This window comes from Schistocerca americana, chromosome 2, assembly GCF_021461395.2.
Source record: "Schistocerca americana isolate TAMUIC-IGC-003095 chromosome 2, iqSchAmer2.1, whole genome shotgun sequence".
In the NCBI taxonomy this organism is placed as follows: domain Eukaryota; kingdom Metazoa; phylum Arthropoda; class Insecta; order Orthoptera; family Acrididae; genus Schistocerca; species Schistocerca americana.
This window is the reverse complement of record NC_060120.1, coordinates 12,554,781-12,573,512: the sequence shown is the minus strand read 5'-3', so window position 1 is coordinate 12,573,512 and position 18,732 is coordinate 12,554,781. Positions and strand designations below refer to the sequence as shown.

Here is an 18,732-nt window from a genome sequence, read left to right as displayed (position 1 = left end):
ACTAACTCAAATAAGTTCTTATTCGGAGAGTCTTTAAGGAAATCTACATTGCAATCACCAGCAACCACTATTTCTATGTTTTTGGTTATTAAATGGGCCAGTACAGCTTCAAGGTGGTTTACAAACAGATTAAAGTTACCTGCAGGTGCTCGATATACACTTAATATTATGAAAGATTTTTTGTGAAAATGTAATTCTGTTGCACATGCTTCCATATGCTGTTCTAGGCAAAATTTATGAATGTCTATGTTCTTGAATTTATGACGGTTCCTGATGAATGTGGCAACTCCTCCTTTCTCCATTTCTGATCTACAAAAGTGAGATGCTAACCTAAACCCTGTAACACTTAAAAGTTCTATACCAGTGGTCACATGATGTTCAGAGAGGCAGATTATGTCAGCTGGGTTTGAAGACTCTAATTCATCTATGCATATAGTTAATTCATTAATTTTATTTCTCAGTCCTCGAATATTTTGATGCAATAAAGATAGCTGACATTTCACATTGTCTGAGTTAAAATTGGGTGGAGTTAAAATATCTGCTGACAGTTGAAAATTCTTAACCAATGGCTGTTTATGCTGATGTAATAAGCTGGAATTATGTTTTTTGATTTCTTTTTCAAACTGAAGGTTTGTCTCAGTTCTAACCTCTCTTAAAATTTGCTTTCTTTCTGTCCTCCCTACCCTAAAAAAGGGTCTTTTCTGAATCCTATAACCACTGGTATTTTACCACTCATGACAGTGCCTCCCCCCTTTAACTTTCCTGCTATTTCCCCAGCCAATTTACCCTTCCCCTTCCTGTTGAGGTGAAGGCCATGCCTAGTATAATCCCACCTACTGAGAGAATCAACATGAACCACACCAATGTGTGACCCCGCACCCGACATGAGCAGCCGTTCCAGCTCCAAATTAACTCTCTTGACAGAAGAGTTCAAATGAGGTCGGTCATGGCGCCCAAGAACAGATACAAACTCAACACTAGTATGCTTCGATGCTGATGCAATCTTCGCCAGGTCACACTCTATACTGTACCCAGGATTTCTGTCAATACTGTTACCTGCCCCACCCACTATAACCACGGTGTCTTACTTAGTGAAATCTTTGCAAAGTGATCCTAAATCCTCTGTCACCTGCTCCAGACCAGCACTAGGTTTAAAAAAATTTGTGACCTGGTATTCTGATCCTAGATCATCCTGCAAGAGTTGGCCAACACCTCTTCCATGGGAACTACCTAACAACAACACTTTCTTTCTCTTTTCTGATTTCCCTACATTCTTACTTTTCAATCTGCTGCTGAAAGTTTGTTGTGCCCTGTCTACACCTGCAACTGCTTGAGGCTCACCAGCTTCTAACTGAAGCAACAGGTCAAATCTATTTTCCACATTCGCCATAAAGCTGTCAGACAAAGTTCTAGGCCTGTTCCTCCTGTTGCCTGTTGCCACTTCCCACCTCTCTTTACCCTTCTCCCTCCTTAACCTGTCAAGATCTCCCCTGGCCTTGTCTAATTCAGCCTGAAGGGCAGCAATTTTCCCCTCCTGTTCCAGTAATAAAGTGCATCAAGTAATTATGGACGAGCGTAATGCTAAATTCCTTAAACCTATAGGACACCATGAGCTGCTCTGTCTCATCTAACATAAGGGTACCTATGGTCGCATTCACACCTCCAAGCCATAACCTCAATACGTGTAGGTGTGTCCTGTCACACACTACACCAAAATAATGGCCAGCTCCAACTTTATAAATACTTCAGGGACGTGTCCTTCACGTCTCAACCACAAACACTACTCAATTCTATTACACTGCCATTCCTTGCTACACAAGGTGAGTTTATTCTTAAAACTTATCTGCATATTTTTCATAACACTAAGCAATCTCTTTTATTATTAATTCGTTAGCTCTACAGCATACAACAGGTTTCACTGCCACTTCAGATCCTGCTTGTACACGAATTTGTATATATTTTTAAAATATTATTGTGGGACCATTTCCAATTAAACAACACTTTGTATTTACTATATTACCAGGGTTTTATATATAATTGTTACTCAAATACATTTGTATCTTAATTACGTCATACTTCTCTATTGTTTGTCACTACTAGGTTTATCACATTAGGTATTTTTCTTCACTAATCGGTGGATAGAATGCTTACAGAACTCATGGCTGGATAGCCATGACGGAAAGTTTTTGTATTAGAGAGTAAGTGCCGAAATTTTGGTGGATAGGAAAGATGAAGAGTGAGTGTGATCTGAAATGGGAAAGAAGATCTCACACAGCTGGGACTGCACAGCTGCCACACTGTGTAGAGGTTACAGAACAACCTCCTCCCTACAGCATTCATTGTTTAATGCTGGCTTGATAACCATAACGGAAAATTTAATGCGTTGGAAAGAATAGGTCGAAATTTTTGGGGACAGGAAAGATGAAGATTGAGTGAGACCTGAAATGGGAAAGAAGATCTCACACAGCAGGGACTGCACAGCTGCCACACTGTGTAGAGTTTACAGAACAATCTCCTCCCTACATCATTCATTAGTTTCAGAAAATTTTTATATTGGAAAGAAGGGGTCGAAATTTTTGTGGACAGGAAAGATGAAGAATGAGTGAGACCTGAAAAGGAAAGAAGATATCACACAGCTGGGACTGCACAGCTGCCACACTGTGTACAGGTTACAGAACAACCTCCTCCCTACAGTATTCATTCATAACCTTTGACCACGCCACGTTGATCTGAAAATACCTTATGATGCCCTTTTATAACCCGTCTCAGTTCTTCCTTCTGATTAGTGGGAATTTTATCGATTTCCTGCAATTTAGCTTCTATTTTGTCCAAAAAAATTGCTTCATCTTCTTCTGTGTTTAGCTTACTGTTACTAAGATTAACACTTTCGTCCCAATATCTCCTATTTTTCAGAACTCGTATAGGCAGCTCCCAAGTTTCATCATTAGTTACTACATGTTTATCACTAAAAGGTACTGTAATTCTGTAATTACTCCAGTTGTTGGCTTCTTTCAAAGTCAACAACACTCTGATATTTTGACAAGAAATCTATGCCAATTAAAACCTCAATACTGAGATTGTTTACAATTAAACATGGATGATCAATTAAATTACCATTAATGTTAAAGGGCAGCAAAGCTTCTTGCTTTACCGTTTTTAACACCTTGCCAGTAGCACCAATTATTCTTAGTCCTGATACCCTCATTACTGTAAGATTGTCTTTACCAGGTAATGCATCAAAGAAGGACTGAGATATCACACTCACCTCACTTCCACTGTCTAAGAGACAACGTACATTGATACCCAACATATTCACTATTATTATAGGGTGGCTTATTCTAGGTTGTACAGGTGGTTCCTCAAATTCATCTAGTAGTTCCTTTTGGATTTGTCTCCAACTAAAGTGATCGACATCTGTCTTCATAACATTTAGGTCACAGTGTGTAGGGGTTTCCTGAATTACATTTTCAGCTGCCTTTTCCAGTCGGTCTATTAATTTCAAATCGAAACACCGCACGACTTCATTACATTTAGTTTGCTGAACATGACCCAAATTACTGTAGTCTGGGCGATTCTGCGCCTCCAGACCAGGCATAACACTAGTTACAGCTAAACCACTTTCACCATTATCGTCGGGTTCCTTCTCAAGTGACAACTGGTCACAGCTACTGGGTTCATCGACCCCCAACAGGCTACCCTCTACATTCTCACTTATCTCCTGTCCTAAATCTATTAGTACAGTATCAACATCCTGCACAGTCACTTTAGATAAGAGCACATCATCCTCATCGTAAATATAAGCATGAATTTCTTCTGCTTCTTCACCTGTCAATTCAGTATTTTGTAGCTCCTCCCTATCGTTACACTGCTGCGCCTTCTCTTTCTCTTCCCACTTAGCGTCTCTAACACGGTATCTATCAAATACTGTGAGTGATCTAATATTTCTGCTGTATTCTTAGGTGCTACCGTCTCTTCATCCACATGTTCAGTTTGAGTATTCTGATCTGTCTTACCAATTCCCGTAACTACTGGCTTAGGAAAAGTAACCGCCTGGTGAGCGCCAGTATCCTCATAGACGGGAACAAGTTTTCCTGCCTCGGCCTACTACTGTTTCCTTTATTTTCATTATAGTTAACTGGCTTTCCGTACTGTGGTTTACATGCATAATTTTGTTTGGCCCAAAATTATTATCATTTGGATGCCATTGTTGGTTCTGATAATTACATCTCCAATTCCTACCTCTCTTAGGATGACGAACACCTACTGTTCTGATGTTTACGTTGCCATTCTGCTCGTTCTTAAAATTACTACTATTGTTATTAGCATTTCTGTTATTACGCGCTTGCTCCTCATTGGCAGCAATACGTTCTACACGTTCCAAATATTCAATGAAACGATCCAGATTGTCTCTAGGGGCAGATATAATTCTAGTTTGCCAATACCATGGCAGTTTGGCTTCAAGACCTAGTATAATCATTTCCGGTTTTAGCTTTTCCGCCAAATGTGACAAACGTGAAATCCATGACCTAGCAAACTCTTTAATAGATTCCTTGCCTGCATTGAAGCGTTTTCCACTCCAAAATTCTCTCAACACTTCATTTTGCTTATTGCTGGACCAATACTTATTAATGAAAGCTGTTTTAAACTCCGCTAATGTTTTACACTTCAACATAACATCAGCTGACCAACGCATGGCGTCACCTGCTAAATGGCTTCTGATAAATGAGATTTTCTCTCGTTCAGACCAAGCTGGTGGAATCACATCTTCAAAATCGTTCCAGAAATCTAGCGGGTGGATATTTTTGTCTGGATCGAACCGCAAGAACTGCCGACATCCGATAAAAGCGGCGTTTGCAGCTACAATTTGTCGCATACTATCATTACCAGAAGTTACTGAAACTACTTTACTCTCAATGTTAGCAATGTTAGTACTGATATTTTCTACTTTCATTTCAACATTATCTAATCTTTGCACAATATGAGTAGTATCAGTTTTGATTGCATTTACTTCTGCTTGACATACGTTTACCTTTATATTAACATCTTTAAATCTATCTGAGCACAGTTCAGATTCCGCCTCGATCTTTTCTGTTAACTTGTGCTCCAGCTTCGCATCTTCCATTTGGAAGTCTCTGCGAACCTCAGCAACTTCGGATTTTACTGTTTTATACATCTCAGAAAACTGTTGAGCAACCTTTTTCTTAATATCCTCATGGTTGTAATCAATTTTATAATTCAAACTGTCCAGATCCTCTTTCAACTTATTGCAACCAGCCTTGAAGGTATCGTCCATTACCTCCAATCGTTTATTAAAATTGGTTTGGCTGGCCACAATCCTGTTATTTACCTCAATTATATCAGATTTTAATTCAGCATTACTGCTTTTGACCTGTTCACTTATTTCAGACTTTAATTCAGCTGTCATTTTAGCGTTACTGGCTGACATTTTTGGATTACTGGCAGCTATTGCTTGTAATACAACATTTAAATCAATAGCCCCAGTATCTTTGGGTTGCTCACTAGCTGGCTTTTTATCACACTCAGGTGACGAAAAACTAGCTCCAACACCAGAATCACCAAAACTAAATGAAACTTCTGATTGACAAGTTATATCTAACTTATCCTTTTTAAACTCCACCATCTCTGATGACTGTTTCATTTTTAATTCATCAGAGAAACTATCATCCAATAAATTAACAATTTCTGATTTACCACAGGGGTCTCTATTATTGAATCATTGCCCCTTCTCACACTACTGTCAGGAGACAATACCTCATATTTCACTTTAACATTACTACTTTCATGCATATTTACACTTGAATCGTTGTCTGGATTTACAGTTTCCTCAACAGGCATGGGTTCTGATATAAGTTTAACCTCAGTTTCTTTTGGCGGTTCCATCGCCGACAGTCTTTTAGTGCAGGTTAGTAAAATTTTTAACAGCTTTTCACTTAACTTAGTTCCTTCTGCACGACGTATGGCGTTGTCTGCGCGGCGTACCGGGATTACTGATGCGCCGCAGCGCGCTGAACTGCCGACGGCACGCTGACGGCTGTTGTGTCTTTGCGTGGTCCGCAACTGCAGGCGCGGCTCTGGCTGCTCCGGCGGATGACTGCGGTGAGGCGAAACTGGCTTCTCTCGATGCCGGCAGCGCCGCTAGACTCAGTGCCAGCTCCCTCAATCCAGAGGCGTTGTTAATCCAATTGCGTCGTCCACATGCACACGTAACACATTCACTGTTCTATACTCATCTGCGTGTCGCATTTCACTCGCGAATCTGAATATTTAAAAATCACTTTCACTTTTACTCAGTTTATTTCCTGGCCGATGCACCATATGTGGGGCGGCGGGTGGGGAAAATATGTTGCTGTTATATAAATATTTGTAGAATGTAGAAACACTTCCCAGCCAATGCACCATATGTGGGGTGGCTGGTAGGAAATATGTTGTTTATATAAAAGGTTTGTAGAATGTAAAACCAGTTCCTGGCCGTTTAACCATATGTGGGGCGGCGGTTAGAAAATTTACTGTTGTATAAATATTTGAATGTAGAAACACTGCATTTCCCGGCCGATTAACCATATGTGCGGCGGCGGGTGGGGAAAATATGTTGTTGTATAAATGTTTGTAGAATGTAGAAACACTTCCCGGCCGATTAACCATATGTGCGGCGGCGGGTGAAATTATTGTTCTTAAAAATGTTCCTATTATTTTTGCTGTTGTTTGCCGTTCTCAACACTGTCTCTCTAACTACAATATTGGCTACCAGAAAGTGATTAGCAAAACGTGAAGCCTGTAATTAGAATTCCTAGTGCCCACTTCAGCTGAGGGCAACTTATAGTTACAGCTTATAGCTCTGAGGAATTAGGAGATTGTCCGGGATTTATAATCAAAAACGATTTTCTAAAATAGTTGAGTATATTCTGAAAGTCACAGATGAAAAAAAAACAAATGAATCCACACAACCTAAGTAACAGAGCAGTTCAGAGTCTAATGCACTGATGCAACTATAATTGTCCAAATTGAATATTTAAATGAATGCTCGCCATAATTTGATGATAAGGTTCATCAAACGCCACGCTAAATAATGGTAGAATGTTTGTCCCACGACGGCACGTGAAAATACGACATACGCCAACTGAAGATAGATAATGAAAATCATCCCAGAATTAACACTTCACTCGAAAATGATTTCATGGTTACGCGTATCTCGAGTAACTTAATACAGCATCTGAGGCTGTTTGTAGCAATGATACCGACGCGACGCGACTCCCGACACATATGACGTGCTATTCAGCGTCTGGAGAGAACTGGGGCCTTGCTTCCTGGCGCAGCGTTCTTATATATAAAGCCGCGGTGCGGACGGCTAAGGGAATGCCTGATCAAATTGGCTCTCCCGACTAGCCGCTGGGCTAGTAATGCACCACATTAAGTTATTGAATAAATCATAGCTTCTTTTGCTGATGGCGGATGAAGCTCTCAATTTAAATGCGCATTCAGCACACAGGTAAGTAATCATAATAAAAGTTTGACGTGGCTAAGTTAAATATTTTGGGCGAGAGAATTAATTTAATTACACTGCACGCAGTAGACGAGCTCTGAACTGGCCCTTTGGAGATACGCTATCGCTATAGTTTTATAGGTATTCAAATGAAACTTCTCACATCCTTATGGTGATAGCGGATCTCCATTCTACTTATATATAAACATCCTAGCCTTATTTGCTAGCCTACTTAATCTATCTTGCTTCCTTAAGTTTTAAGACGAAAACCAGAAAATCATGAATTTCAACTAAAATCCTAATTTGTGAGATCCAGAAGACTGTTTCTATTAAATATTTATGAAAAAGGAATCTAATTATAAATTTTGAAGTCTCTAGCTCTTTTCTGTTGCGCCAATGATTTTTACAGAAAAACGTCCAAATTTCGAAAATGGCTAAAGTTATCGAACTGATATTCAACACATACTAATTTAGTATTACTCCTGACAGGCTAGAACCGTTTCAGGTTATTTGCTTAATTTTTAAATTATTGTGCAACATTTATGACGTCAGAGCTAGTTACAGCGGACTGGCTGGCACACAATGGAAAGACTGATGTGAATTTACTATGCCGTGAGTAGGCTGCTTCCCTACACTACCATGGAAGTTATTCCCTGAAGGCTTAACACATATCCTTCCATCCTGTCCCTTCATCTTGTCAATGTTTTGTATAAATTCCTTTCCTCACCTATACTACAGAAAACACTCCTTTCTTCGTCTGTCATGAATTGTTTTGCTGGCTAGGTAGCAGAATTCCTTAACTTCATCTACTTCGTAATCACCAGTTCTGATGTTAAGTCCCTTACTGTTCTTATTTCTGGTACTTCTCATAACTTTTGCCTTCGTCTTCTATTTACTCTCATTCTGTATTCTGTTTTCATAAAATTGTTCAGTCCATTCGAGACATCCTATAACGCTTTTTCACTTTCACTAAGGATAGCAATATTAACAGCGAATCTTCGTTAATATGCTTGCACCCTGAATTTTAGTGCCATTTCACAACCTTTATTTTAGTTTCGTCATTGTTGCTTCGATGTGTACATTAACATCCCTGTTTCACATCGTTATTAATCGAAGCATATCCTTCTTGGTTTTCCATTCTTATTGTTCTCTCTTGACGCTTGTACATCTTTTTCTATAGCTTACCCTTACATTTATCAGAATTTCGAACACCTTGCTGCGTTTGACAATGTCGAACGCTTTTTCCAGGTCGACAAACCCAAAGAGAATGTCTTGATATTTCTTCAATCTTTCTTCCATTATCAACTCCAACATCACAACCGCCTCTCTGATTCGTGTAAGCCTTCTTAAAGCCCAACTGATCGTCATCTAATAGTTCTTCACTTTTCTTTTCCATTCTTCAGTGGATAATTCTTGTCAGCATCTGGGCTGTTAAGCTCGGTTCTCTTCTGTTGCGGTTTTCCAATAATCCATGTTTCACTACCTGTGCTCCAATCACATATTCTCAGAAATTTATTCCTGTAATTAATGCATGTGTTTCATACCAGTAGAGCTCTCTCGGCCATTACCACACTTGTCGGCTCTTGGAATCTTCGGGAATGTGTTCCTCCGCAATTTTGATCACAAATCACCAGTCTCATAAGTTCCACACCCCAATGTGAATAGTCGTTTTCCCGCCACTTTCCCCTATAATTTTCAAAATTAAGATGGAATGTCGTCTATCTCTCCAGCCTTATTTGATCGTAAGTCATCCAAAACTCTTCCAAATTCTGATTCTACTACTAGATCCCCTCTCTTCCCTATCGACTCCTCTTTCTTCTCCTATCACGTCATGATATCTTCCACTCATAGAGTCCTTTAATGTAATCTTTCCACCTATCACCTATATCCTCTGCATTTAACAGTGGAATTCCCATTGCACTCTTATTGCTACCACCCTTGCTATTAATTACTTTCCTCTCTACTGAGTCAGTCTTTCCGACAGTCGTTTCTTTTTCGATTTCTTCACATTCTTCCTGCAACCACTTCCCCTTACCTTCCCTGAACTTCCTATTTATTTCATTCCTATGTGACCTCTGCGTCGCTATTCCCGAAATTCCCTGAACATTTTTGTGTTTCCTTCTTTCGTTGATCAACTGAAACATTACTTTCGATACCTATGCTTTCTTTGCAGTTACCGTCCTAGTATCAACATTTTTGTTTCCACATTCTGTATTTCCCTTTTTAGGGATGGCTATTTCTCTTGAAGTTAGATGCCTACTGAGCTTATCTTTATCACAGTATCGATAACCTCAGAAAAATTTAAGCGCATCTCATCATTTATTAGTATGTCAGTGTCCCATTGCTTTGCCCATTGATTCTTCCTCACTCTTCTCTTAAACTTCAACCTGCTGTTCATTATTATTAAAATGTGACCTGAGTCTGTATCTGACCCTAGATACGCCTTATAATCCAGTATCTGATTTCGGAATCTCTGCCTGACCATGATTTAATCTAACTGAAATTTTCCCATGTCTCCTGGCCTTTCGCAAGTATGCCATCTCCGCTTGTAATTCCTGCAGCGAGTATTCGCTATTACAATCAATCTGAAATTTATTGCAGAATTCAATTAGTCTTTCTCCTCTCTCAGTCTCATCACCAAGCCCATTTCCTCTATTCCTTTCCCTGCAATAACGTTCCAACCGCTCTTGACTATTAGATTTGCATCTACCTTTACCTACTGAATTAACTGTTCAGTATCCTCATATGCGTTCTCTGTGTCTTCATATTCTCCTTCCTAGGTCGCCATGTACACCTGAGGTGCTGTTGTCGGTGTGGATTTGCTGTCAATTTTGGTGTGAATAATTCTGTTACTGAACTGTTCATAGTAACTCACTCTCTTCCCTGCCTTCCTACTCATACAGAATCCTGGTATATTTATACGAGTTTCTGCTGCTGCTGATATTACCCTATACTTGTCTAACCAGGAATGCTAGTTTTCTCTCCATTTACCTTCAATGATACCCACTACATTTAGATTCAGCTTTTGCATTTCATTTTCCAGATTTTCTAGCTTCACCACCACGTTCCAACTTCCGACGTTTCACGCCACGACTCGTAGAACGTTATCCTTCCGCTAGTTATTCAAACTTTTTCTCATGGTCACCTCCTGCGTGACAGTCCTCTCCCGGAGATCGGAATGGGAATTCTTCCGGTATCTTTTGCCAATGGAGAGATCATCATGACATTTATTCATTTACAGACAACATGTCCTGCGCATACTCATTATGTGCCGTTAATGCACTGGTTTTCATTGCCTTCTGCACCCTCATGCTGTTGATCATTTCTTATTCTTCAGCCTTTTAGACATAGTTTGGCGCTCCAGGGAAAAGAGTGTGCCCTGAATCTCAGTACGCCCCTCTGTTAAATGCAGAGGAGAGAGCGGATAGGAGGAGAATTGTTTTATGTGATAGAAGGAGAAACAGGTATCGATTTAAAAGAGATAGGGGATCCATTATTAGAATCAGAGTTCAAAAGAGCTTTGAAAAAACGTAAGAGCAAATAATACAGAAGTAATAGACAACATTCCGTAGAAATTTCTAAAATCATTGAAGTAAGTGGCAAAAAAACAACTATTCAGGTTGGTGTGTAGAATGCATGAGTCTCGAGATATACCATCTAAGTTTCGGAAAAATATCATCCACAAAATTCCGAATACTGAAAGAGCTGGCAAGGGCCAGAATTATCTCATAATCAGCTTAACAGCTCATGCATCTAAGATGCTGACAAGATTAATATACGGTAGAATAGAAAAGTAAATTGAGGATGCGCTAGATGACGATCAGTTTGGGTTTAGGAAAGCTAAAGGCACCAGGGAGGCAGATCTGACGCTGCGGTTTATAATGTAAGCAAGACTAAGGAAGAATCAACACGTTCGTAGAATTTGACATCTGGGAAAAAGCGTTCGACAACGTAAAATGGTGCAAATTGTTTGAAACGTCGGGGAAAATATGGGTAAGCTATAGGGAGAGAGACGGGAAGTATACGGTATGTACAAGAACCAAGATTGAATAATATGAATGTAAGTCCAAGAACAAAATGCTCGGATTCGAAAGGGTGTAAGAGAGGAATTTAGTCCTTCACCTCAAGTGCTCGATCTATAGACCGAAGAAGCAATGATGGAAATAAAATAAGTTCGAGAGTGGAATTAAAATTCAAGCTGAGAGGATATCGATGACAAGATTCGCAAATGACATTCGTATCCTCAGTGAAAGTAAAGAAGAATTGCAGGATCTTATGAATGGATGGATAGCCTATTAAGAACAGAATATGGATTGAGAGTTAATCCGAGAGAGACGACAGTAATGAAAAGTAACAGAAATGAAAACAGCGAGAAACTTAACATCGGGATTGATGGTCACGAAGTAGTTACAGAATTCTTCTACCTAGGCAGCGAAATAACCAGTGACGGACATCAAAAACAGACTAGAGCTGGCAAAAACGAAATTCCTGGCCAAGAGAAGTATACTGGTATTAAACGTAGACCTTAATTTGATGAAGAAATTTCTGAGAACGTACGTTTGCAGCACAGCATTGTATGATATTGAAACATGGCCTGTGGGAAAACCGGAACAGATGTGAATCGAAGCATTTGAGATGTGGTGCTAGAGGCGAATTTTGAAAATTACGTGGACTGGAAAGATAAGGAATAAGGAGATACTGAGCAGAATCGGAGAGGAAAGGAATATGTGAAAAACACTGACAAGAAGAAAGGAGAGGAAGGTAGGACATCTTTTAAGTCAAGAGGGAATAACTTTCATGGTACTAGAGGGAGAATGGTACTACAGGGAGCTGTTGGGTCGACAACTTGTAGAGGAAGTCAGGGACTGGAATACGTCCACAAAATAAGTGAGAACGTAGGATACAAGTGCTCCTGTGAGATGAAGAGGTTGGCACAGCAGAGGAATTCATGGCGGGCGACATCAAACCAATCAGAAGACTGATGACTGAAAGAAAAAAGCGAAAAAGAAAATCAGATTAGATATTCTGGCAGAGTAACGTACCGGCAGTGGCGGGCGAAGCAAAATCCAATACAACTTACTTCTTCAGAGTGGTCTTTAGATACCTTTAGTCAAGACACGCAACTGCAGGTTTGATGGCTGTTGGTGATATGTGCTGTACATTAGGTGAAAAGCCAATAAATCTAAAAATAAAATTTGGTACATGGTTAAAGACGTCAGTAATGCGAGCATTTTCGTCTAAACGAAATATTTAAAGCGTTAGGCATCGTACTGACAGAGGGTTTGATTTACTATCTGTCGAAACTACACTCCTGGAAATTGAAATAAGAACACCGTGAATTCATTGTCCCAGGAAGGGGAAACTTTATTGACACATTCCTGGGGTCAGATACATCACATGATCACACTGACAGAACCACAGGCACATAGACACAGGCAACAGAGCATGCACAATGTCGGCACTAGTACAGTGTATATCCACCTTTCGCAGCAATGCAGGCTGCTATTCTCCCATGGAGACGATCGTAGAGATGCTGGATGTAGTCCTGTGGAACGGCTTGCCATGCCATTTCCACCTGGCGCCTCAGTTGGACCAGCGTTCGTGCTGGACGTGCAGACCGCGTGAGACGACGCTTCATCCAGTCCCAAACACGCTCAATGGGGGACAGATCCGGAGATCTTGCTGGCCAGGGTAGTTGACGTACACCTTCTAGAGCACGTTGGGTGGCACGGGATACATGCGGACGTGCATTGTCCTGTTGGAACAGCAAGTTCCCTTGCCGGTCTGGGAATGGTAGAACGATGGGTTCGATGACGGTTTGGATGTACCGTGCACTATTCAGTGTCCCCTCGACGATCACCAGTGGTGTACGGCCAGTGTAGGAGATCGCTCCCCACACCATGATGCCGGGTGTTGGCCCTGTGTGCCTCGGTCGTATGCAGTCCTGATTGTGGCGCTCACCTGCACGGCGCCAAACACGCATACGACCATCATTGGCACCAAGGCAGAAGCGACTCTCATCGCTGAAGACGACACGTCTCCATTCGTCCCTCCATTCACGCCTGTCGCGACACCACTGGAGGCGGGCTGCACGATGTTGGGGCGTGAGCGGAAGACGGCCTAACGGTGTACGGGACCGTGGCCCAGCTTCATGGAGACGGTTGCGAATGGTCCTCGCCGATACCCCAGGAGCAACAGTGTCCCTAATTTGCTGGGAAGTGGCGGTGCGGTCCCCTACGGCACTGCGTAGGATCCTACGGTCTTGGCGTGCATCCGTGCGTCGCTGCGGTCCGGTCCCGGGTCGACGGGCACGTGCACCTTCCGCCGACCACTGGCGACAACATCGATGTACTGTGGAGACCTCACGCCCCACGTGTTGAGCAATTCGGCGGTACGTCCACCCGGCCTCCCGCATGCCCACTATACGCCCTCGCTCAAAGTCCGTCAACTGCACATACGGTTCACGTCCACGCTGTCGCGGCATGCTACCAGTGTTAAAGACTGCGATGGAGCTCCGTATGCCACGGCAAACTGGCTGACACTGACGGCGGCGGTGCACAAATGCTGCGCAGCTAGCGCCATTCGACGGCCAACACCGCGGTTCCTGGTGTGTCCGCTGTGCCGTGCGTGTGATCATTGCTTGTACAGCCTTCTCGCAGTGTCCGGAGCAAGTATGGTGGGTCTGACACACCGGTGTCAATGTGTTCTTTTTTCCATTTCCAGGAGTGTACTTTAGTGAAAATACCATGGCCCACAGGGTATTCCGAATCCCTTGTGACGGCATCAGGCAGGATACGTGAGACAGAGGTTTAATATAGACAGATAGCAGAGGTATGTTGTTGTTGTAGTGGTCTTCAGTCCTGAGACTGGTTTGATGCAGCTCTCCATGCTACTCTATCCTGTGCAAGCTTCTTCATCTCCCAGTACCTACTGCAGCCTACATCCTTCTGAATATGTTTAGTGTATTCATCTATTGGTCTCCCTCTACGATTTTTTCCCTCCACGCTGCCCTCCAATACTAAACTGGTGATCCCTCGATGTCTCAGAACATGTCCTACCAACCGATCCCTTCTTCTAGTCAAGTTGTGCCACAAGCTCCTCTTCTCCCCAATTCTGTTCAATACCTCCTCATAAGTTATGTGATCTACCCATCTAATCTTCAGCATTCTTCTGTAGCACCACATTTCGAAATCTTCTATTCTCTTCCTCTCTAAACTATTTATCGTCCACGTTTCACTTCCATGAAGCTGCATGGCTACACTCCATACAAATACTTTCAGAAACGACATACTGACATTTAAATCTATACTCGCTGTTAACAAATTTTTCTTCTTCAGAAACGCTTTCCTTGCCATTGCCAGTCTACATTTTATACCCTCTCTACTTCAACCATCATAATTTATTTTTCTCCCCAAATAGCAAAAGTCCTTTACTACTTGAAGTGTCTCATTTCCTAATCTAATTCCCACAGCATCACCCAACTTAATTCGACTACATTCCATTATCCACGTATACATAATCAAAATCTGGCTACAGCAAAGCTCATTTGATCAAGTGAATAGTGCGTTTCTCGGATCCATCTATTCTCATACTGTCACTTACTTCTGAAATAATGTGATAGTTGGATTTGAAAATCATTACAACAAATATATAGATCATTTTAATCTAACATTTGGGGTGTGAAAATGTAATTGGGTTTGACTGTTATGTACATCAAAATGAATTGTTCTGTGTAATATTTGTGCAGGAGAAACCACACTTTCGACCTGGTGATCATCGAGCGCCTGCAATACCATGCCTACTACGGGCTGGCCCACTTGGTCGGATCGCCCCCTCTCGTCGGATTTGTGACGCTGTCTGAACTCGCGCCCGTATACCATGCTTCGGGCAGTCCCATGAACCCTGCCTATCTGCCCGAAGTCTGGGTGGGCTTTTCCGATCACATGACCTTCTGGCAACGTCTGTACAACACGTACTTCTATCTACGTGTCTATTACAAGTGGTTCTGTGACGTAATGCCAAAACAGGAGGCTGTGATGCGAGAATTCTTCGGAACGGAACCACCATCAGTTTACGAGACGGAGTACAACTTCAGCCTCCTCATCATCAATAACGACTTTTCCCTGGAGTACCCACGGCCACTGACGCCAAACATCATTGAAATCAATGGTATCCACGTACCGTCGAAAGTCGAGCAGTTACCTGAGGTGAGTTACATTGATTATTTGTAAGATCAACAAATGAAACACACAGAGTCACGAATATTTCACGTTGAAGTTTGGTGGTTGTATTGAATCTTATAACTGCATTCTGAACAGAGATTAGAAGATGGAGTCTTCCCTTCCACAGGCAATGCCCTAATCCTGACCACCTCTGCCATAGCCACAGCCTCTGCCCCACTTTTCTATAGCAGCGCAGAAGAAGCCGTGAGTCATGGCTCATGTTCCGGTCCGACACACACTTTCAATACACTAGGACGTTTCGTACACTGATACTGTGTCAGTTGTAAAATGTGTCTGGTCTTTCAGTCACCAAACAGTTCCCCGAGGATTCCATTGAAAGGATCAGCGAAGGTGGTAAGTAATACACTATTGGCCATTAAAATTGCTACACCACGAAGATGACGTGCTACAGTCGTGAAATTTAACCGACAGGAAGAAGATGCTGTGATATGCAAATGATTAGCTTTTCAGACCATTCACAAAAGGTTGGCGCCGGGGGCGACACCTACAAGGTGCTGACATGAGGAAAGTTTCCAACCGATTTCTCATACACAAACAGCAGATGAACGGCGTTCCGTGGTGAAACGTTGTTGTGATGCCTCGTGTAAGGAAAAGAAATGCGTACCATCACGTTTCTGACTTTGATAAAGGTCGGATTGTAGTCTATCACGATTGCGGTTTATCGTCTCGTGACATTGCTGCTCGCGTTGGTCGAGATTCAATGACTGTTAGCAGAATATGGAATCGGTGGGTTCAGGAGGGTAATACGGAATGCCGTGCTGGATTCCAACGGCCTCGTATCACTAGCAGTCGAGATGACAGGCATCTTATCCGCATGGCTGTAATGGATCGTGCAGCCACGTCTCGATCCCCGAGTCAACAGATGGGGACGTTTGCAAGACAACAACCATCTGCACGAACAGTTCGACGACGTTTGCAGCACCATGGACTATCAGCTCGGAGACCATGGCTGCGGTTACCCTTGACGTTGCATCACAGGCAGGAGCGCCCGCGATGGTGTACTCAATGACGAACCTGGGTGCACGAATTGCAAAACGTCATTTTTTCGGATGAATCCAGGTTCTATTTACAGCATCGTGATGGCCGCATCTCTGTTTGGCGCCATCGCGGTGAACGCACATTGGAAGCGTGTATTCGTCATCGCCATACTGGTGTATGAACCGGCGTGATGGTATGGCGTGCCATTGGTTAGACGTCTCGGTCACCTCTTGTTCGCAGTAACGGCACTTTGAACAGTGGACGTTACATTTCAGATGTGTTACGCCCCGTGGCTCTACCCTTGATTCGATCCATGCGAAATCCTACATTTCAGCAGGATAATGCACGACCGCATGTTGCAGGTCCTGTACGGGCCTTTCTGGATACAGAAGATGGAATCGGTGGGTTCGGGAGGGTAATACGGAATGCCGTGCTGGATCCCAACGGCCTCGTATCACTAGCAGTCGAGATGACAGGCATCTTATCCGCATGGCTGGCCAGCACATTCTTCAGATCTCTCACCAATTGAAAACGTCTGTCAATAGTTGCTGAGCAACTGGCTCGTCACAAAACGTCAGTCACTACTCTTGATGAACTGAGGTATCGTATTGAAGCTGCATGGGCAGCTGGACCTGTACACGCCACCCAAGCTCTGTTTGACTCAATGCCCAGGCGTATCAAGGCCGTTATTACGGCCAGAGGTGGTTGTTCCGGGTACTGATTTCTCAGGATCTATGCACCGAAACTGCGTGAAAATGTAATCATATGTCAGTTCTAGTATAATACATTTGTCCAATGAATACCCATTTATCTGCATTTCATCTTGGTGTAGAACTTTTAATGGCTAGCAGTGTATTATTGTGCAGGTGCGGTATTACTTTGGATTACGTCATCTGCTCAGAGATTTAGGAAAATGGTGTCAGTAGTGACAGGGGTCGGTAGTTATTGACATTTCTCCTGTCTCCTTTCTTGCAAGAGCTGCTAACCAATTGCGTATTTCAATATCTCTGGAAAAATATCCGGAGTTACTTGGGAATGGACGATTAGTATTGCAAGGGAACGAATTTTCAGTGCTTTCAGGATAACACCATCATATCCAGATGCACTATTATTTTAAGGAAATGTAGGCCTATAAATTTATACTTTTCTTATTTACATGTGACTGAAATACATATCGATTACCTTTTCAACATACTGCTTTGTTTTTCTCTCGAACTGCTAACTACAGTATCTACTAGTAGATATAAGAATATTTATTAAACGCACTTCCTAACTGTAACTGATAATTTACAGTCATACCACATAAATTAATAGTGACTTTATCACATTTTGTCAACTTTTGTCCCATCCCTTGTTTAACGACGTTCAATATAGACTTACTTCAGTTGTCTGAACTACTGATTTCTGTTTCAATGTGCAGGTTCCTTTATTTTAAATGACTCTCCTTCGTAATTTTAAATGTGGCTACAGCAGAATCTTCCCTTGTCCTTGCGAACAGATAAATTTCCCTTTTCTGTTATCTCTCTAGTGGTGATCATGGAATGAATGGAAAAGAAAACTGAGGATCCGTTAGATGACGATGTTTGGCTTTAGGAAAGGTAAAGCCATCAGAAGGGCAGTTCTGACTTCGCACTTCATAATCGAAGCAAGACTGAAAAAAATCCAGGTACGTTCATAGGACCGGTCAATCTAGAAAACAGTTTCAACGATGTGAAATGGTGCAGTTTTTTGAATGGTGGAATTTTGAGAAAAATAGACGCAAGCTACAGAGAAAGACGGGTGATATACAGTATGTACTACAACCAAGTGGGAACAAAAAGACTGAAAGACCAGGAAAGTAGTGCTCGTATTAGAAACTGTGTATGGCAGGGATGTAGTCTTTTGCTCATGCTGTCCAATCTCTACATAGAAGAAGCATTGACGAAAATAGCCTATAAGAAAGGTTCTAGAGTGGGATTAAATTTCAAGGTGAAAAGATATCGGTGACAATATTCGCTAATGACATTGTTA

At 42.0% G+C, this 18,732-nt stretch overlaps 1 protein-coding gene across 1 annotated transcript in view; it reads left to right on the top strand.

Annotated features, from left to right (window-relative positions):
- LOC124596632 (UDP-glucosyltransferase 2-like) overlaps nucleotides 1-18,732 on the top strand; it is an 82,359-nt gene that overhangs the window by 41,864 nt on the left and 21,763 nt on the right. The window contains exon 4 of the mRNA XM_047135861.1: nucleotides 15,249-15,708. Within this exon, the coding sequence (XP_046991817.1) occupies nucleotides 15,249-15,708 (460 nt within the window). The remainder of the gene's footprint in view (nucleotides 1-15,248; nucleotides 15,709-18,732) is intronic.